This window comes from Paramormyrops kingsleyae, chromosome 6 (assembly GCF_048594095.1).
Source record: "Paramormyrops kingsleyae isolate MSU_618 chromosome 6, PKINGS_0.4, whole genome shotgun sequence".
In the NCBI taxonomy this organism is placed as follows: domain Eukaryota; kingdom Metazoa; phylum Chordata; class Actinopteri; order Osteoglossiformes; family Mormyridae; genus Paramormyrops; species Paramormyrops kingsleyae.
The window spans coordinates 1,787,857-1,809,906 of NC_132802.1; the positions used below are offsets into that span (position 1 = coordinate 1,787,857).

Below are 22,050 nucleotides of genomic sequence, written 5' to 3' on the forward strand. Positions count from 1 at the left end.
TAAAACTGCGAAGAAATTGAATTGGCGGGTGCCGTAGGATGGATTTTTAAGTATTGACTTATTTAAAATGTTGAATTTTTAACATTCCTCGGTGAACACTAAAAGATCTGCGTTTCTGTCCGGTGTATTTAGAATATATGAGATGGTTTTGCCTACATAGCACATGCGACGTGTGAGTCACGTGATTTTACCCGATCAATAGAATTCAAGAGCGCGAGGACGTGAATATTATTACTGCCCGGTGCATAAAACGAGAGAAAAGCGTTAATTATTAATTATAAGTTATGCTATTTTAATCATAATATTTTATCAAATACTGTTAAAGTATCACCGCACGAAGCAAGACAACTTATTTGACTGTTCAAAAAGAACATCAAGGGCGTTTTTGGCCACTGAAAAGTCCATTTTGCCTGGGCTTTTCAGACACAGAAGTAATTATCAACACCCATATAATGTTCAAGGAAACTAAGGCATTTAGCCATTGACTATTAAATATCACTAGTACAATTTATCATCAGATTATCATTTAATCAAAATAATTTCTCACATCTCACCTTTAGGACTACGAATATACAAATTGTACGGTACATTATCATAATAAAATATCCATCCCAGATGATATACCATTTCTCCAGTGGATCTTGCTTCAGCAGACTGCAGCAGCTCATCATAACTATCACTGCGCTGGCTGTGCTGTTTATGGTCCCTGGTGTGCTTAGGCAGTACTGTTTCTTATGCTCTTGTCAACACAGCAAGCCTATATTTGAACTTAACTGAATACCGGTTTACCTTGAGTTTTCCTCTTGAAAGAGTCAAGAAGGCTAGACAGGTTTTTAAAAGCGGAACTTTTCATCCGGGTGCGGGCAACTTCCAGCTTTTTCGTCGCTGTGCTGCATATTAAGTTCCGTACTGTTACTCAGTCTTTGGTGTTGATTTGCCATAACACCTCCTTTTTCCATCCGCAGACAGGCCCTCCTCCCTTTTTAGTGCGGAAATGCTCGGGTTTATAACCCTGATTGATCGGATCTAACGACGCAAATGGTTGCTAACTTGCTTCTGACATACTGACACAAAGAATTGTTGTTCTGTAATATATCTGAATTATCAGCAGGGGGTGAGGTAAAGGGATAACTGAACTAAGGTTTGCAGGTTTAAATCAGGCTGTTGTCCATACTTCCATCCAGCAATTTGTTCAGTACATGGTCACGGAGAGCGCATAGGAGCACAGACAGGGGAACACATGTTTGGTACTTAATGTGCTATGATAGTGTGACTCATCAGGCAAGCCGTCTTTGCTGTTAAACAACCCATATAGAAATAAACCGTGCCCGATATAACGTTCCCCAGGACCACAGTGTTACACGCAGAGAGCAATCGAGGAAGAAGGAGATTTACTTTAATTATAAAAAAGGTGCGAAACACAGAACCGTGCAAAACAAGGGGGTGGGCTTAACACTGTAAGCCTCATTCTGTATTTACCAATATTGTGGTGTAAAGAACAGTCATGTTTTAAGTATGTGAATGAAGTTTGCTACCCTATAATGGTCATTTTAAGACAACTATATATTTTACTACATAGACGAAGAGTGTATGATTGTGTACGGTACAAATAAAAACTTGAACCACAAGTGGGTGTACGATCCGTAGCCCGTCTTCCTTTCTGACACCACAATCCCAGATCGTCGTAAAACAATGAAATCCTTTACCTGGGGCTTCTCAGTTTTATGGAAACTCTCTCATGCACTGTAATATTGTACACTCACTTCCTTTACACTTGGTCGAGATATTCGCAGGCAAACACAGCTGGTTGGCACGCGTCTCCTATAAATAGGGTATATCCACCTGCCTCACTGTATCCTGAAAAATTAACCTGCTCTCAGAAGTCAGCGCCATGGGTTTAAAAATAATAGGCATTATCATTGCATTCGTGTAAGTATTTTAATATTTATTTCTTTCATATATATATATATAAATACATTTTTTTCTGCCGAGATATTTATTGCAATACTAACTTAATTTTAATTGATGGTACTGTCCTCAAATTTCTTCGTAGGCCTATATATAATGTTGTCACACAAATTGTACAGTTCGCCTTATTCTTGCAGGGTATTTGTGCTTGCCGCTAGAGGACGTTCAGTGAGGGTTCAGGAAAGAGCATGGATACAAGATCCTTCACCAAGCATTACAGGTACAGAATTCCTCAGTCTCCCAGTTATGTGATTTTAAACGAAGTTTCCATGTCATAAAATTCGTGAGATATTCTGTATGTTCTTCAATCGTGCCTTATGTTAAGCGCGTAAAACTCATGCTGTAATACTAAACCTTAAGAATGGTTTGAGCTGTTTGAATTTGGACCTTTGAAACCTGGCATATCTCAAATTGCGTACTGCTGCAGGTAAGATTCCCTAACTGTACAGCACCGACAGAGCGCCGAATGATGCGTGTAGAGCATCTAACTGTAGAAGGTGCTGGCTGGGAGCAGACCTGGACTGGCTATTTCGCGGGGGCCGGGTTAGAAAAAAGTTCAAGGTCGATTTTTAAGCCCAGTCCAGCCTTGGTTGTGAGGTTCACGGGATGGACACAAGTAGTGTTTTGCCCCAGAAGGAGACGTGGAGTGCTTCTCGGAGTACATGGAGTTGTGGGTCCACAGGATGAAGATCGAAGGGCTGCGGCTCTGGCTCTCCGGAGCGCTGAGGATTCCAGGTGAGGATTACATCATCTTCACATCACGTGATGGAGGGACGATCACATTGTTTTTGCAACTTTTCCTCCTACAATCATAGATTTTAAATTAAGATTACAGCTATTTAAAAACTGGAACTTGCAACCTAACCTTCCTGTTACCTTTATATATTTCATTGCATTTAATAATGAAATATATTTGAATAATTAAAAAATGTGAATTTCCTATTCTCTCAAATTACTAGTATTGTCTCCATTTCATCCAGTCAGCCTTGCGTCCCTGGAACATTTGAACTTCAAGTTATCTGCCTGCGGATTCTCGCTGCACAGAGACGCAGACAGGAACTATGTCTTCAGGGTCCTCTACAGTGGCTGTTTCGTGCAGTTAGAGGTACGCTGTCGCCGCACGAGTCCACAAACATCACTCTGTTTTTAATGACATGTTGGTGTAACAAAGTACGTCAGTAGTTATTTTGACTTTAATGTTCGACCATATTGATATAAGAACATAAGAAATTTACAAATAAGAGGAGGCCAGTTTAAAATGTTCTCCCACAATTGTTGCAAAAAATAAATAAATAAAATAAAATGTTCTCCCGCTAATTTCCACCTATGACCACAAGTTCTAGTATTTAAACTAATATTAAAGTAGCCATTTGACTGAACAGCATCCAGACCTGTTAGAATCTTATATACCTGGATAATGTCCCCCCTTAATCTCCTTTGCTCGAGGCTGAACAGATTCAGCTCAGCTAACCTCTCCTCATGAGATATTCCTCTAAGACCAGGAATCATTCTCGTAGCCCTCCATCGCACCTTTTCTAAGGCAGCAATGTCCTTCTTTAGGTATGGTAGCCAAACCTGCACACAATATTCTAGGTGGGGTCTTACCAGGGAATTATATAAATGTAACATCACCTCCCTTGACTTAAAATCCACACACCTAGAGATGTAACCCAACATCCTATTGGCCTTTTCCCACATAGCAGACAGGTCTGGCCCAGATCTGGCGTCAAGCCGGCATTGCTGGCTGAGTTCTGGCATGGCAAGTGGTATGTCAACCAGATATGGGCCAGGTCTGGTCTATGTGGCCCAGGCACATAGAAGACAGGTCTGGCCCAGATCTGGCGTCAAGCCGGCACTGCTGCCCAGTTAGCAAGCACATGTGAGCCGATTCTCGCTGAGTTGTGGCACATTCGGTTCACTGTCAGCAACGGTAAAAAATTGCGGGCCGATTGTGGGCCTAGCACGGCGACGATTCTGGCTGACTGTCGGCATTTTTAATCTGGGCCAGAACCATTCTGAGCACGGCGAGCGATTCTGGCTGACTGTCGGCATTTTTAATCTGGGCCAGAACCGTTCTGAGCACGGCGAGCGTTTCTGGCTGACTGTCGGCATTTTTAATCTGGGCCAGAACCGTTCTGAGCGCGGCGAGCGTTTCTGGCTGACTGTCGGCATTTTTAATCTGGGCCAGAACCGTTCTGAGCGCGGCGAACGATTCTGGCTGACAGTCGGCATTTTTAATCTGGGCCAGAACCGTTCTGAGCGCGGCGAGCGTTTCTGGCTGACTGTCGGCATTTTTAATCTGGGCCAGAACCGTTCTGAGCGCGGCGAGCGTTTCTGGCTGACTGTCGGCATTTTTAATCTGGCCCAGAACCGTTCTGAGCGCGGCGAGCGTTTCTGGCTGACTGTCGGCATTTTTAATCTGGGCCAGAACCGTTCTGAGCGCGGCGAGCGTTTCTGGCTGACTGTCGGCATTTTTAATCTGGGCCAGAACCGTTCTGAGCGCGGCGAACGATTCTGGCTGACAGTCGGCATTTTGCGTGTCGGACGACTTTGGCTGACAGTCATCCATTTCAGCATTGGTAACATGATTTGTGTCCTACCTAGCCCTCACCTGGCGTAAAATTCTGGCCTGATGTCAGATAAATATTCTCAAAAAAATTCGAACCAGAACTAGTCTTAACATGGAAGATCATTCTGACTACAGTCTATAGGAGGGGTCACCAACATGGTGCCCGTGGGCACCAGGGCGCCCCCAAGGACCACATGAGTTGCCCACGGTGACTGTTCTAAAAATAGCACAACTCACCATTGAGCATGGCGTCTAAAATTTAATTTTATCCTGTTGATATTCTTCTTTAATCACATTTGCATTTATATAGATTTGAAAATGGCAATATCTAAAAGAAAGCATTTAAAACGCGTTTATTATACATGATTTAAGAAAAATGTATCAAACTGGTAGCCCTTCGTAAGGCTCAGTACCCGTGAAGTAGCTCCCAGTTTCAAAAAGGTGACCCCTGGTCTTAGTCTATAAGAACATAAGAAATTTACAAACGAGAGGAGGCCATTCGGCCCATCAAGCTCGTTTGGGGAGAACTTAACTAATAGCTCAGAGTTGTTAAAATCTTATCTAGCTCGGATTTAAAGGAACCCATGGTTTTAGCTTCCGTTACACTAGCAGGAAGAATATTCCATACTCTAACTACACGCTGTGTAAAGAAGGGCTTCCTCAAATTTGTTTTAACATGTTCTCCCGCTAATTTCCATTATGGCCACGAGTTCTAATATTTAGACTAATACTGAAATAGTCATTTGGCTGAACAGCATCCAGACCCGTTAGAATCTTATAGACCTGAATCATATCCCCCCTTAGTCTCCTTTGCTCAAGGCTAAACAGATTCACTTCCGCTAACCTCTCCTCATAAGACATTCCTCTAAGACCAGGAATCATTCTCGTTGCACCTTTTCTAAGGCAATATATATGAGGTTCTCATTTCATTATGTTGTATATGTAAATCTGCAAGATGTCACCTGGGTCTGTTCGAGCATTGGTAATGCTTTGTCCCATACCTGACCCTCATCTGGCATAAAATTGTGGCTGAAGGCTCTGCTCTCTATTATATCATAACCACTGTCTGTTTGGGATAAAGCCTATACTAAAGATCATGAGAAACACAATAAAGGGCCAATGGCTGACATACAAAAAGACTCCAAGCACCAGCTGTTGACATAGTACAGTCCCACTGATATGATAATTTTTTTGTTTAACATTGGAAAACCATTAAAACTTATTGGATATTTTTTGTTAACTACGGTATATCGTCAATCATTATTTTTCATCTGACATGTTTACTTAAAAAATGAAAAGTAAAAACAAATGAAAACATTAATTTATCTTCTCTAAAATCTTGTCTTTTAAAAATATAAACCCGTTTGGAATACTTTGTGTATAGGGCTTTTCTATTGACCGTTCGGTATTTGATCATCTACGCTGAACAACCAATCCTGAAATAAGTGGGCGTTAACGTTTCAGTTTAGACCAATCAATGTCCTTTAGACGTCACTGCAACTTCACCGGACTTTGAGGCTGTTGACGGCGTCGATCGACTTTAGATGGCTGATTCAGTTTGAATAATAACGAGCGAATTGTGGTAAGTGAAATATTTCAGTTACTTTTAAAGTTCCATTTAACCTTTTTAGTCAGAGATTTTAGCTTAAGATTCTGTCGGAACGGTATGTTGGGAATGATCGTTCATTTTAAAAAGTCGGTTCAAACAAGTCACACGCCTTGACATAATATTAAATACAGGGCTCTCGAGTTTAAATCAGATGTTTAACGTTAGATTACATCTGCAGAGCTCTCAAGTCTCACGTATTGTGTGTGGGACACACGCATTTAACACAACAATCTCCCACGCCAAACGACATTTCTCTGTCTGAGAAGTGATAAAGCTCGCGCCACAGCTAATCCAAACCTGCACCTTCTATTTTTTTCTTTTCATGGGGAACATGTCACTTCAGTCCACTGCTCCTTTGTTGCTGGTGATATCTGAAACTTGTTTGGTTAAAAATGAGCACCGCAAGTTCCAATTTACGACTTTGTGCATTTAATTCCTAGTGATGGAAATATATCCTTATATATATATATAAGGATATATTTCCATCACTAGGAATTAAATGCACATATATATATGCGTCTAATTGATCAATCGACAGATTTATCAGTTATGCATGATCATAAGTTGGTAAAGTTGTGTGTCATATTAAAGTCACAGTAAAAAAAAAACAGGGATGAAATTCATATGGAACAATCATATATTCTGTGCAGTATTGGATGTAGCAGCCTTCTGGACAGTTACAGTTCAGCAATGAGTGTTTTTTATGTCAGATCAGAACAGATATTACATTTCAGATTGCATACATATATGCATACAACTTTGACGTGTTGTGAATTAAATGGTGAAATTAACAACCCTGTTTAAATATTGTTTACTTGTTCATGATATTCTGTCATGGACATAATGATTCATATCTCCTTATTTGTGTACTACTGTATGTGTTTTGGAATTGTTTTATACTATAAATGTTGGGTGCTGTCTTGATCTTGATGGTATGATTTATGTTCTATGTCTTAGAAGCAGGTGGCATTAATAGTTTTGTGTTGTGTGTTGTGGCTGCAAAATTCCTTAACTAGGAGTGCAACGGACCAGGAGGCAGAGAAAAACATTCAAAGATGGCTTCAGTTGGCACCTGACAGGGATGGAGGAATGAAGGAACATGCAAAAAGGGCAAATGACACTTAATTCCATTGTTTGTGATGTATTTACTTGTTTTGTATTTGGATTTTTTTGTGTGTGTTTTTGACCACCCAAATTTCACATTTTATTAACCAGTTTTACAGGGCCGTGTTCTTAGATATTTTGTATGTTGTGAAGTGCTTTAAACGCCTCATCTGTCTGTTGATGTTACAAAGTAAAGTGTAATTAAATATCAATCAGTGGTTTGTTGAAAAGCATTTATATGTTGTTTATAGTAAAAGTAAAAATAAACTTTATTGATATCAATTGTGTATCCATTGTGCTTTATGATGTCACTGGGCCTGTTATAGCCCAAATCAGGTAGAACCATGTCTGGGCCATCACTGGGCCTGTTATGGCCCAAATCAGAAAATCCATGTCTGGGCCGTCACTGGGCCTGTTGTAGCCCAAATCAGGTAGAACCATGTCTGGGCCATCACTGGGCCTGTTATGGCCCAAATCAGAAAATCCATGTCTGGGCCGTCACTGGGCCTGTTATGGCCCAAATCAGGAAGAACCATGTCTGGGCCATCACTGGGCCTGTTATGGCCCAAATCAGAAAATCCATGTCTGGGCCGTCACTGGGCCTGTTATGGCCCAAATCAGGAAGAACCATGTCTGGGCCGTCACTGGGCCTGTTATGGCCCAAATCAGGAAGAACCATGTCTGGGCCGTCACTGGGCCTGTTATGGCCCAAATCAGGAAGAACCATGTCTGGGCCGTCACTGGGCCTGTTATGGCCCAAATAAGAAAATCCAGGTCTGGGCCGTCACAGGGCCGTCATTCTTTGCGGTATCTGGGCCAAAGGAAAATGAATAGTGTGGGCCAGATCTGGCCCAAAAGAATTTTGCTATCTGGGTTTAATTGCTTCCCCACACTGGCGAGAGTGGGACATGGAAGCATCAACATACACACTGAGGTCTTTCTCATAATCAGCTACCTTGATTTCAGTGGAACCAATAAAATATCTGTATATTTCTGCTCCCTGCATGGATTACTTTACATTTATCTATGTTAAATTTCATCTGCCAGGTATCAGCCTAGTCGCTGATTAAATCACGATCCCATTGTAGCCTCTCTGCTGCTAGATTAGTACCTGCTACACCAGATGATCTATTCTCATCTACTGATCTATTATTGGCTAATTTAAATCAATGTGTGACTGCTCTGTGCAGAAATCATTCACATATTTTATATATTGTAATTGTTTTTAAAAATCTTGGGTTTCAGCAAGGCAACTACATAATATCACTGAATCTGATGAAGAGAACGAGCCGATTTGGAGGCTGGTCTAACGGCTTCGTTATGAAATGTCCTCTTGTGACAGCGCCTCCCAGTGGTGAGCACATTCATTGCGACCCTGACTTTATAGAGGTGAGTTAAGCCAACGTGTTTTCGTGCCATTGTCTGGTTTCCCCCCACAATCCAAAAATATATTAAGGTTAATTGGAGTTCCCAAATTGGGTGTGTGTGCCCTGCGATGGGTTGGCGTCCCATCCTGGGTTATTCCTGCCTTGTGCCTGTAGCTTCCAGGAAGGGCTCCCAACATATCTGTGACCCAGCATAAGACAAGATGATATAGGAAATGCAAATGAACAGAAGCATGTTCAAGGTTTAAAGAAAATGCAACTTTCACGGTAATTTATTTTCATATCTGTTTCAGGTAACGAGACAAGTGCCCACCGACAACTGGAGTAACCAGGTACGGCCCACAGACCATTTTTTAACCTGGTTCATTAAGGCATTCAGTGCTCAGCAATTTAAATGGTCTTTGTTGTGCAAGGCAAGTAAGAATAACAACTTCTTGGCAAAGTAACATGTTCAGGTTCAGGAAAAAGCTAATTGTGTGGTACCTGCAGTATAAGCGGCCGTTAGCGCGCTCGGCTGACTGTGTGGTACCTGCAGTATAAGCGGCCGTTAGCGCGCTCGGCTGACTGTGTGGTACCTGCAGTATAAGCGGCCGTTAGCGCGCTCGGCTGACTGTGTGGTAGCTGCAGAATAAGCGGCCGTTAGCGCGCTCGGCTGACTGTGTGGTACCTGCAGTATAAGCGGCCGTTAGCGTGCTCGGCTGACTGTGTGGTACCTGCAGTATAAGCGGCCGTTAGCGCGCTCGGCTGACTGATGTGTCGTTGTAGCTCCCCTGGTCTCTGGCACTGAGAGGCAAGCTGGTGGTAGCTCTGGAAGACGCCAGCCTGATCAGCCTGAACGTGGAGATTCACGGTGCCAATATCACCGTACAGGGCAGGAGAAGCGAAATACTGACCGGCGATACGGTATGTCATTCCGTGTGAAACAAATGATTCACATATTAAAATAGGTTATTATCACTAGATACATTAATGTAGGTAAAAGCAGTGGGGACGGGAGAAGGGGGGCAGAATGAGGCTTTGGAGCAAACCAGTGCGGGGGTGGAACTGTTATTTGTAAAATATTGTCATTAATATGCAGATGTCTTTCCTACACCTCAAATGTGGTTTGTGTTTACATGTTATTATTACATAGTTCTTCATATAACATATAACAAAAGGACAGAGCAGTATGATCCTGCCTGGGATCTGAACCAGCAACCATTTCCATTACTGCCCTTTACGAAGGCTAACGGCCGGCGCTACGAAAGCTAACGGCCGGCGCTACGAAAGCTAAGGGCAGGCGCTACGAAAGCTATGGGCAGGCGCTACGAAAGCTAAGGGCAGGCGCTACGAAGGCTAACGGCCGGCGCTACGAAAGCTAAGGGCAGGCGCTACGAAAGCTAAGGGCAGGCGCTACGAAAGCTATGGGCAGGCGCTACGAAAGCTAAGGGCAGGCGCTACGAAGGCTAACGGCCGGCGCTACGAAAGCTAAGGGCAGGCGCTACGAAAGCTAAAGGCAGGCGCTACGAAGGCTAACGGCCTGGTGTTACGAAAGCTAGGAGGCGGCGCTATGAAGTTAAAGGTCAGACAGAAACCTTGCTGGTGTAGTTTCAGGTGCCAGACCTGAATCACTTCAGTAAAAATATGCAGATAAAAGGACTTACAGGCAGTAGCATTTGAACAAAGCCTGACTACAGGGGAAATGAACAGATGGACCATGCGCCACAGGAAATGGAACGATTGGGGGAATTCCTGTCTCTCCGGCTGGTCAGCGGTCATTACTCATACAGCATGGAGGCTGTCTGTCCCAGTGGTAAGCTGCACGGCTTCTTACACTCAAAGACTATCATTTTGTTGTTTTTACCACAGACCAGATTATATATCATGCTTTTTTTCTGTACTGTAACTATCTCCTATGCAGCGATAGCCCACTGAGCAAAGCGCAGGTCATGTCAGATCATGGCAAGTGGGTAGTTTCTGAAACAGTGACAGTTTACAGCAGCATTTGCCTTTAAGGGGCACCCTTTTTAGTCCCAAATCCATCCCTTTAACCAAAATGCACCTTCCCCTTTAAAGGACATGAGACAGCAGCCTTTTGGTCCCATGCCCTTCTCCGTAAACAATGTGTGTCTTTCCCTTTAAGGGGCATGAGACTCCTGAGCATTGACTCGCTGAGCATTGACTCACTGAGCATTGACTTGCTGAGCATTGACTCCTGAATCTGAATTGGCCCTTGAGTACAGAGTAATCCTGGGAGAGGGAGACCTGGGCGTGGAACGGAACAGAATGACCATGTGTTTGAACGTCTTTGTCCCCCCGTCACGTCAGTATCCAGTTCGGCCGAGCACCTGGCTGTGCTGCACATCCTCAAGCGGCGGATGGGTCTGGTGAAGCGGGGCTGGTTGGACAGGGAGAGCCTGACGCTGAGCGGCGTGTCCGTCAGCCAGACCGACGCCTTCACCGTGTCCGAGGGAAGCGACTATGTGCAGCTCACCGTCAACACCTCCCGCATCACCACAACCAGGGTGGGTGCTGTCATTCACCTCCTACATCTTAACCTGCTTCCCTTCAGGAACAGCAGGGATAAATTGGACTGACCAGCAAGGACCTTTAGCCAAAATGCACAAAAAGCTCCACGCTGCCACTTAATCTAAGCTGCCTTTTTATGTAGCAGCCACATGTCCGCAGTTTGTGGTTCAAAATCCCACAACTTCCATGTTCTTCCAGTGCTGTATTTGTTTTCACTGCATTCCTCAGTCTCCTCCAGCAGTCCAGAAACATGCAGTGAGAGAAACTGGCGTTTGGGGCGTGTCCTGTCCAGGGTGTCTCCGGCCGTGTGCCCTGCCCCCTCTGGGACAGGCTCCAGGCTCAACATGAACCTGTACTGGATGAATGTTTATGGAAGATCAAAGGATCTTTAGATACACACAGAGAAGTAAATGTTTTTTGATTCAGTTAGATTCTTGGAAAACAATTTATGGAGAAAAAGCTTGTGACAACAAAAAAAGCTTTTTCTAAGCTGTGTCACTTTTAAAAGATGGTATTTTGATATCCTGCCACGACCAAAATTTCATATGGTGCCACCAGTGGTGAAAGAAGCCCCAAGAGAGTTTATACAGGGCAAAGCAGCTGTTCTGTCAGAGACTGAGGATTGCAAGTAAGGCCTCAAAAGTGAGATTCAGCACATATGGGTTTGACATGTCCTGTGAGTTAGCATTGAATGCCACCTGTGTTTTGTTAATTGACGCGCCGAGTGGAGGTTGCTCTGGATTTGCAAATGACATGTGAACATAAATGTGGAACATTTAATAGGCTCAGTGCAGTCAGAAATGTATTCACCAGTGATCATTTATTCGCGTCTGCTACCTTCACACACACACACACACACACACACACACACACACACACACACACACAGAGGCGAGGTGTGAGGAAGTAGAGTGGGACGGAGGAATGGCTTTGTGACAGTTGCAAAAGATAGAATACCGATGCGGGAGTGCAGGATTGGTACAGCCATCGTGCTCTTAAAATAAGATTCAGCAAATGTGGGCTGTTGTCTACCAGAGAAACCATTACACTTGGGTGCAGAGTGCGTGATGCAGCCAGGGGGCAGTGTTCTCCTTTGGGAGCCAGTGGGGGTGTGTGGGCAGGTCACAACCGCTTTAAGTGACTCACAGGACAGACGCTGAATTGACATTGTATTAAAATAATGAGTTTGATTAAAGCAGCGTAGGAGGCTTTATGAGATCCAGCTGCCTTGCTGCCTTCAGTAACCGGGGGGGCAGCGAGCAGCACTGTGAGTGAGTGTCAAGTCATGTACTTTAATGCATGCAACAGAAACAGAGAGGAATGGCACACAGACGATAATACAGCATTCAAGGGCGCAAAGGAAGCAGCCCAAGGCTCAGGCAAGGAGCAGCAGTGTCATTTGTACAAGTACAATAAGTACAAGCTTATGTGCCTCCCTGTGGACTTAAACAACATACAACAATGCAGAGGAATAATAGCATTATGAGAACAGTATGTACACAATATATACAATAACACAGGGTACAATAACAGACATGTGAGCCCTTTTAAATCACAAAGAAGGTCTTTGAAAGCTTCTTGAATCAAATGCATTTCTTACATGGTCTGTAATGTTACAGCAGAAACATGTAAATAATATCTTTCTCGCTGTCAGAACTGTCCAGGATCAGTAGGAGGCAGCCTGGTGCAGCCTTTCTTCAGGCTGGACGCTGTAATAACGTTCAAAGAGACACCGCACAGACTGTATTGGAGCCTGGAGAACTTTTTACCTTGCAGAGGTATGTGAGTTTTTTCTGTGGATTCATTAAGACATTAAGTGCATTGTATTGTTTTGATGTTTTGTGTCCTGCACACACCATCACACACCACTAGGAGGCAGTACTGCACTTCCTAACTACTGCTGTGGACTGGGAGAGGGGCGGAGTGCATGTCTTAGCTGCAGCTGGAATGAGTCACCTCCAGTCAGCTTTCTGGTTCAGGCGGTGACTGTGTGCCACCAGCTTACAGCCTGGCACAGTAGCCGTAGTTATGCAGCAAGAATCTCAGCCTGTGATCCCTCACTGTTAACAGCACAACCGCCAAACCTTCGGGGCACATGATTGTAGGACCGGAGGGAAGAATCTATGATCTGGCTATAAGGGGAAATTAAGTATTAAAAAAAAAAAGCTTCTGTGACCATTGGCATGGAGCCCAAGGATGGATCAGCTGCTGTACCTCTGAACAAGGTGCTTTCAGAGTGAACTGCTGCGGCTGTACGATCAGGAAAGTGCTTTCAGAGTGAACTGCTGCGGCTGTACGATCAGGAAAGTGCTTCCAGAGTGAACTGCTGCGGCTGTACGATCAGGAAAGTGCTTCCAGAGTGAACTGCTGCGGCTGTACGATCAGGAAAGTGCTTCCAGAGTGAACTGCTGCGGCTGTACGATCAGGAAAGTGCTTCCAGAGTGATCTGCTGAGGCTGTACGATCAGGAAAGTGCTTTCAGAGTGAACTGCTGCGGCTGTACGATCAGGAAAGTGCTTTCAGAGTGAACTGCTGCGGCTGTACGATCAGGAAAGTGCTTTCAGAGTGATCTGCTGCGGCTGTACGATCAGGAAAGTGCTTTCAGAGTGAACTGCTGCGGCTGTACGATCAGGAAAGTGCTTTCAGAGTGAACTGCTGCGGCTGTACGATCAGGAAAGTGCTTCCAGAGTGATCTGCTGCGGCTGTACGATCAGGAAAGTGCTTCCAGAGTGATCTGCTGCGGCTGTACGATCAGGAAAGTGCTTCCAGAGTGATCTGCTGCGGCTGTACGATCAGGAAAGTGCTTTCAGAGTGAACTGCTGCGGCTGTACGATCAGGAAAGTGCTTTCAGAGTGAACTGCTGCGGCTGTACGATCAGGAAAGTGCTTTCAGAGTGAACTGCTGAGGCTGTACGATCAGGAAAGTGCTTTCAGAGTGAACTGCTGCGGCTGTACGATCAGGAAAGTGCTTCCAGAGTGATCTGCTGCGGCTGTACGATCAGGAAAGTGCTTTCAGAGTGAACTGCTGCGGCTGTACGATCAGGAAAGTGCTTCCAGAGTGAACTGCTGCGGCTGTACGATCAGGAAAGTGCTTCCAGAGTGAACTGCTGCGGCTGTACGATCAGGAAAGTGCTTCCAGAGTGAACTGCTGCGGCTGTACGATCAGGAAAGTGCTTCCAGAGTGAACTGCTGCGGCTGTACGATCAGGAAAGTGCTTCCAGAGTGATCTGCTGAGGCTGTACGATCAGGAAAGTGCTTTCAGAGTGAACTGCTGTGGCTGTACGATCAGGAAAGTGCTTTCAGAGTGAACTGCTGCGGCTGTACGATCAGGAAAGTGCTTTCAGAGTGAACTGCTGCGGCTGTACGATCAGGAAAGTGCTTTCAGAGTGATCTGCTGCGGCTGTACGATCAGGAAAGTGCTTTCAGAGTGAACTGCTGCGGCTGTACGATCAGGAAAGTGCTTTCAGAGTGAACTGCTGCGGCTGTACGATCAGGAAAGTGCTTCCAGAGTGATCTGCTGCGGCTGTACGATCAGGAAAGTGCTTCCAGAGTGATCTGCTGCGGCTGTACGATCAGGAAAGTGCTTCCAGAGTGATCTGCTGCGGCTGTACGATCAGGAAAGTGCTTTCAGAGTTAACTGCTGCGGATGTACGATCAGGAAAGTGCTTTCAGAGTGAACTGCTGCGGCTGTACGATCAGGAAAGTGCTTTCAGAGTGAACTGCTGAGGCTGTACGATCAGGAAAGTGCTTTCAGAGTGAACTGCTGCGGCTGTACGATCAGGAAAGTGCTTCCAGAGTGATCTGCTGCGGCTGTACGATCAGGAAAGTGCTTTCAGAGTGATCTGCTGCGGCTGTACGATCAGGACAGCTAATATGTATCAGCTAGGCAACAAAATAGCTTTGCTAAAAGAAAGTATGTGAGAGATATATGCTTCGTATAAAGTGCTAATGAAAGGATTATCTTCTCCTTCCTCCTTTGACCCCCTGCCACCCTCATTACTCTTATCTCTCCCATGTGTGTGTTTTTTTTACTCCGTGTATCAGTTTCCCATGATTCATCTGAAATGCCCCTAATGTAATAAAAGAGATTGACTACAACTAAGTCATACGACGGCGCAAATATTTACATTTCAGTAGAATTAATTTAACATATTTTTAATTACCCTCGTCTTTCCATCACTTTGCTGTGTAAATTATTTCAGGAATCAAACATAGCATAACTGGAAACTTACACTCCCTCCTCTACAACAGTAATTTACTCTAAATTGAATTCATATCTTTTGGGATGAAGGCTTAATTTCAGAAAGCTTACAAATAAAACATTTTACTTTTTTGGGAGGGTTAACTTCAGACTGGTATTTTATATATGTTGAATTCAACGTTTTGTCAGTGAAAGTTTGTTAAATTCATTAATTACATTGTTGATGGCTAGAATTGCTTCATTTAGAGGTTTACAACATTTATTTAGATGTATTTTGCACAGAAGAATGAAAGCAGGAGCCCATTTTGGGGGACCTTAAATCAGAGAAATTTAGGCCATCCCATAAGTACATTTTAGCCTTTACATACAGTATTTGCTGTTATCCAGATCTTCCTAGAGTTTAGTGCTTAATCAGGAGGACAAATGTGGCGACACACCAGCCTCCCTCCCAGAGTGCAGCTTGCTTTGTCCTCTGCACTTCTGGAAATAGATTGTGGATGACAGTGAACCTGATTGGATAAATGATTTAATGAAAACTTATGATCAGACAGACCATAAATGAGATAAAACATTTCTCTGCTTGTCCTACTTTTCCTACTAGGGTTTTATGTCATTGTTGTGTCTGTGTGCATAATGTATTGAACGTTACTTTTTCAGAATCCGCCTCGTCATCCGTATCACTGGCAGATAGAAAGATAGATTCAGTGAGTGACCTGCACACAACCACGCCCTCTGCTGGCAGCACCCCAAAAATGCCATCTGCCAGCAGCACAGCTATGAGCTCCAGCCAGCCGAATTCGGAGAGTGAAGCCCAAGAGCCCTTAACTAGCATGGCACCACCTTTATCTGAACCAGGCATGAGCACATCCAAGACACCCGAAAACACCCTGAATGTGAACTTGGTCACCCCAGAAACCCTTTGGAATGTGACCCGTCTGTCATCCGTCCCCGATGTCCCCGGCACAGCTCCACCTGCTGGCACGCAGAGGTCCCCAGTCCCCACACAGGTCCACCCAAAAACCTTCCTGAAGCTCGATCCTGAATTCCTCTTATCCGGTGGACCCCTGCTTCCTGTTGGAGACCCCCCAGCCACCAGAGGGCACTCTCGGGCAGAGCAGACAGAGCAACCGGCACGCATCACAACTGGCACCGGCTCGGGGTCAGAGTTCACAGATGGCTCTGGTGTGACCCCCACAGAGACTCCAGACAGCCTGCTGACTTGGTGGGCCGGGACCAGCGAGCCTATGGAGGAAGGGGGGTCTTCAGGGAGACACCCAGGCTCAGGACCGGGAATTAACACTGTGGAGAAGATAGACGAGTGGCAGCCCTCTGGTGCGCCCTTCACCCGCAGTTCTGTCTCGGGGCCGAGCAGCACAGCAGAGGCCCAGCTGGGTAACATGTCCTCCACACTGCAGCCCCACAGTCAGCTGCCTCCAAATTCTGACCTTCTGACTCCAGAAACTGCCTCAGCTGTCACCCTATCACACCCCCCCTCACCCTCTGCTGCCTCACAGCTCACACCCAGCGAGGTTATGTCAGCGCCCCCAAACTCTGACGGCCTTCCTGAAGGCACCACGAGGCCCACTGGCGTGTTCCCAGACCCCATCCCAGATACGAACAGTTTTGTGGATTCAGTCAGTCCACTGCGCAGAGGGCTGCAGCCATCCGACGCCACACTGCTTAATCCAGCCTCCCAGCCAAACGGAAGTTCAGCTCATCCCATCATGGGGGCCTAAACTGTGTCCACGTTCATGCTAAGCCCCCCCACAAAATACAGTCTCCCGTCACAGACTCTCAGCCGTGTTACATTCTACTCTATATATGCAACATTATTTTTTCACTTAAAATCACAAAGCGCAGCTATTTAATTACTCGGAAAGGCTCGCTAAAAGAAGTCTTCCTTTCGGCAGAGCACCAAAACACCTTTTGTCTCTGAATCCATTTAACTGACTTTCTGATCCCTTAATGATGTAATGAGGACTGGTAGGCTGTCTGAGCTCAGCCCTTCAGCAGAGTAATTGAATAGCCCTTGTATATGGCTTACAGCTTTACCAGTTTGTTTAGTTTTTATTTAAGTGTTTTACTGACACCATTGAAGTGACGATTTTTACAGCAGCCAAACATTTAAAACTTTAATGTTCTTGTCACAAGTCCGGGCGTTTAACTACTGTGCTGTCTGCTGTCTCCGTACGTGGGTTTAAACGAGTTATTCGCAAACAAGCAAATAAATAAACAAGCCATCTTTCAAAAATGTTACCACATGAAAGACCACTTTCTATTTCTTCTCTAAAAGATATATACACTGTTTAAACCAAAGGTTAAATGGAGAGGAGAGGGCCGTACGGTGAGATTGCGTACCTTTTCATGTCTGACTGATTTGGAGCTTTTTACCGGAGATAGTTAATCATCGGCGAGATCCGCGCCGCTCCGCTTCCCTTCCTGACCCCGCTAAAGAGCCGAAGTTGCCGCAAAAGAGCTCAGCACTCAATCACCGTAATGTTCTGGGCTGTGAAGGCCCGGGACGGATCTGCATGCTGAAATATTGCCTGCTGCAACGATTCTTCACATATGGACGGTGATTAGAATCAGACCCAAACAAGTAATGGTCTTACTGCTGGTGAATTATTCAGTTGCACGACAGACTTACAGTACATTTGATTACAATCTACCCATTTGAACAGCTGGGCATTTTACAGGAAAATGCCACAAAATGTTTTACCAATGTGGCTCAGATTACAATAGTGTCGGTTCTGCTCCTCGACCATCTCAGAGGACTATAGATAACGGGCGGTTCAGTTCCGCTCGTCAAAATGCCCGGTGTTGTGACATTGCCAGGATGATACAAATACAGATCCTCCAGAATATTTTTCACGCCAGTTGCTTTGCATGTGTTTCCAGCCAAAGTGAAATTAAAGCTAATGTTGAACGCCAATGTGTACAGGTAAGGGGCAACCAAACGGTAAACGGAATGTTTGTTCAAATTTACCCCCTATTTTAACCAACTAAGCAGCCCTTACTTAAATATAAAATACGAATGTTTAGCCGCCAACCAATACCTCCAAGAGTTATATTTTGTTTTAGAAAATGCAAAACTATCCGCGTGTTTGCGTAAAAGACAAGCTGCATGGTTCTGTTTCGTCAGTTTGACAGATGAGGGCGCTGTCGCTCACGTCTTTTTGTCATTTTCAAATGTGCGATTTTTTTCAATGAATTGAGTACGTGTTTTTAATTTTCATAAGAAGGAATTTGAAAAGCAGCAATTATGTGTAAGATAAGCAAATTATTTATTTTGCACCTTGGAGCTGAAACTTCTCAGCTGAGATTGCTCACAAGTAAATGGAAGTAAATGATTTAAATAAGAAAAAAACAGAATGATTTTGCAGTGAGCAGGAGAATGCGATAGAATAGGCCTGATAGTCAACTTCTAAGATAATTAACATTTATTTGACACTAAAATACTTTTGTTAGTCTTTTTACAATTTGAATAGGCTAGTTAAATGTGCAACGACTTTCATTAGTGTCAGGCTGTCTGAATGGTTTAAAATATTCAGATATCCTTGACATCCGTTCATCTTTTAAAAATAACCACTCATGATTATTTCGTGTAATATGCGGCAAAACACAACCGCGGAGATAAAAATAGCAATTTAAATGGTGAAATTGCCTAATAGGCCTACAATCGAATTCTTTGAATGTCATGCTGTAATCTGACGGTGAGACAAATAATACAAGCATGAAATTAGTCAATTATTTAATCTATATGCACATAGATATAAGGGTTAAAATGTTTAGTATAGACAAAAAGGGACCACTATAGTAAAAGGCAACACATTTGGTTATAAACATAGAAAAAAGGAATTACAACTATTCTTTGACGAACATCTGTGTTAACCGTAATTTTGTCCAGATCTAGATGACAGCGAGCCATTTAAAGAAGTGTTCATATCAAATAACCGACAAATAACAGGACACGCGGTCGTGGATCAGCATTAAGGATGGAATGGCTGGTTAGAAAGAAAGGAGTTACCTTTTAATTTCCATGTTTCAAAGAGGGTTCCTTAATTTCCTTTGCAATTTTCCATGCGTGAATAAATTCAATTACTTTGTGAAAAGGGCAGGCAAATTTGATACATGTATTGTTTGAACGGAAGGGAAAGCTTACTAGTTGATAAAGTTAGGTTTACTGCGTTTATCTGAGAATGAAGAAAAGATTACTGCAAAATTACTCTTAGTACTTTGAACCTCATGCAGAGATTATTTTTTCCATAATGTTGTGGATGTAGAGTATTTCACCCTCTTGTCATGCTAATTTAAATCTATATTGTCTAATCTGATTTAGGCCTACTTAGCGAAAACAGATATAGACCTATGTAGTTTTTCCTAGTAATTTGTGCTATTAATTATAGTTTTTTCCCGTCATAATAAGTAATAAGTATTTTTAGAGTGACTTGCTTCCGGTCCTTATCTGTAGGACGCACGCGTGGCTTGTTTCGTACGTAATTCATTGCATCTTTTGTCGTCGCTGCATATATGCATAAACGAGGGTGTCTTGGTACCTGTGAAGAAAAAGTGGAGGAGGATGAGGAATTGAGGGGGCATATTTGGGGGAATGCAAACATCCTGCGTCGCATCTGCTGTGTGAACTCCCGATCAGGAAGCGGAGCGGTGCCGGAGAGGACGCCCGCAACCCGCTTCGCCCTTCATGTGGCTGCATGCTGCTACTATATTATCCGACAACTGTCAAGTTCGCGCAAAGTCAGAAAAATTTCCTTTCATGTGTTTTGTATTTTTTTCCATTCAAGCATCTGGCTTGCACATCTGCCAGATGTTTGTTGCCATCCCCCATCTTCGTGTCCTGTCATGAGGTGATTATGCTTTCCTGATGATTTCCATATAACGCCATTATTTTTAACGATCGTTACCGGCAGAGCGTGATCGCCGTTACCTGTGTAAACAGGCTGCCTTTCAGACGCCTGTCCTCAGGAAAGGAAGCGGCCGGTTGTTAGCCAATAATAAGACGCGGGTTCCAATCAAAAAATGATATTCCTGTTTTAACTTTGAACTACATACTTAACCTAATACGGTTGACACTGGAGAGACACTGTATAATCAGCCATATCGATTTGTTCCACTGGTGCCTTGTTCCTGTAATTTCTATATAATTCCGTGTTCCGTTTTGCTTCCCACCCAGTAATCCGAACCATACATCTCACACCAGTCGAAAGACCTGTAAATCTCCTTGCTTGTCTTGTTTCCTTTCTTGCGCCTGTCCCAAGACGTTTTCTTTCCTTCCCCTCTGGGCTCATGGATTAGGGAAACCTGTTAGTGAACTTGTGGGTAGCAGCCAAGCACCTACTGTACATCACGTGGTCCTCTCAGGTGTCCTTAGTGGCTGTAAATGACAGGTGAAAGTAGCACTCCTGGTAAACCCGCCTCAGCTGCTGTGGGTGAAATAAGACGGACCAGTCCAGCTTAACACTGCTTTGGGACACAGGATGATAGTTCAGGTCCAGGAAGTAAAAATTCAGACCAAGATTTTGTTTTAACCAACCAGTTGAGTATAATGAGTCACAGTCACAGAAATACTCAGCTGGTTGGCTAAAACAAAATCTTGGTCTGAATTTTTACTTTGAACTATCCACTTTGGTCAGGGGCTTACCTAGAAATTCCAGGCACTCTGAGAAAACCTCACGTTGGCCCCCTCTTTCGGTTTTACATATAATTTTACATATTTAAGGGCTCCTGTCAAGTGCTGGGCCCCCTGAATCTGCCACTCTGATGCCCCTCTATAAGGTCAAAATGAATTTTAAACTCGCTAAGATTATCTATCCATCGATCAATCCATCTATCTTCAGACAGTTACTCTTAGTGAGGGCCACAGCTTTATTAAAATTAATTAAAATACATTTAATTATCAGTTAAAGGCTGGGTGGAGGTTTCTCCATGGGGACCCCAGTGCTGGGAGAAGCTGGCAAGGAATCAGAGAGACTGGCAGCCTACAGGCTTCGCTTTGGCTGCAGGGCGGCCCCGTCACCTGGCTGGCACACACCCGTTACCGTCCCGTGGGCCGCGGGCTTCGCTTTGGCTGCAGGGCGGCCCCGTCACCCGTCCCACACACACCCGTTACCGTCCCGCGGGCCGCGGGCTTCGCTTTGGCTGCCGGTCGGCCCCGTCACCCGGCTGGCACACACCCGTTACCGTCCCGTGGGCCGCGGGCTTCGCTTTGGCTGCAGGGCGGCCCCGTCACCCGTCCCACACACACCCGTTACCGTCCCGCGGGCCGCGGGCTTCGCTTTGGCTGTCGGTCGGCCCCGTCACCCGGCTGGCACACGCCCGTTACCGTCCCGCGGGCCGCGGGCTTCGCTTTGGCTGCCGGTCGGCCCCGTCACCCGGCTGGCACACACGCATTAATGTCCCACAGGCCGTGGGACTTGGGACATCTGCCCTATTTGTGTCACTCACTTGCTTAGCGGCCGCTTTTATCCGGGATGACGCACACGGCATCTGCAGCTCCACACTGCTGCGCCGTGACGTGTCTTTCCCGAAGGACGCAGCTGGGGGGGGGGGGGGGGCTGTACCCATGAGTGCTGCTCTTCGGCCATCATGCCCCCCACTGCATTTATGTCTGTCAGCAGCAGAAGCAAAGAGTGTTTAATTAATTTGGCCCGCCCTTCTATGAGCAGTCAGTTCAGAGTGCTGCCTGCTGGT

General features: G+C 44.8%; 1 protein-coding gene and 1 long non-coding RNA gene across 4 annotated transcripts; both read left to right on the forward strand.

The window, feature by feature from the left end:
• Window positions 1-38: 38 nt before the first annotated feature.
• On the forward strand, window positions 39-17,598 carry ciroz (ciliated left-right organizer protein containing ZP-N domains). Of its 3 annotated transcripts, none has more exons than XM_023793689.2 (11): window positions 39-1,929; window positions 2,106-2,188; window positions 2,602-2,703; window positions 2,949-3,073; window positions 8,496-8,639; window positions 8,929-8,967; window positions 9,401-9,538; window positions 10,343-10,427; window positions 10,943-11,139; window positions 12,798-12,921; window positions 16,000-17,598. In XM_023793689.2, exons 1-11 carry the CDS (start codon window positions 1,892-1,894, stop codon window positions 17,076-17,078), a joined length of 2,154 nt encoding a protein of 717 aa, XP_023649457.2. In that variant the 5' UTR covers window positions 39-1,891; the 3' UTR covers window positions 17,079-17,598. The 3 variants fall into 3 exon arrangements, with proteins under 3 accessions (XP_023649457.2, XP_072569457.1, XP_023649456.2); XM_072713356.1 differs by having other exon boundaries at window positions 2,651-2,703; XM_023793688.2 differs by lacking the exon at window positions 39-1,929 and having other exon boundaries at window positions 2,003-2,188.
• LOC140591849 (uncharacterized) lies at window positions 4,347-7,532 on the forward strand. Its single transcript, XR_011992133.1, has 2 exons — window positions 4,347-6,119; window positions 7,163-7,532. It is a non-coding gene; the product is annotated as an uncharacterized lncRNA (long non-coding RNA).
• Window positions 17,599-22,050: the final 4,452 nt, after the last annotated feature.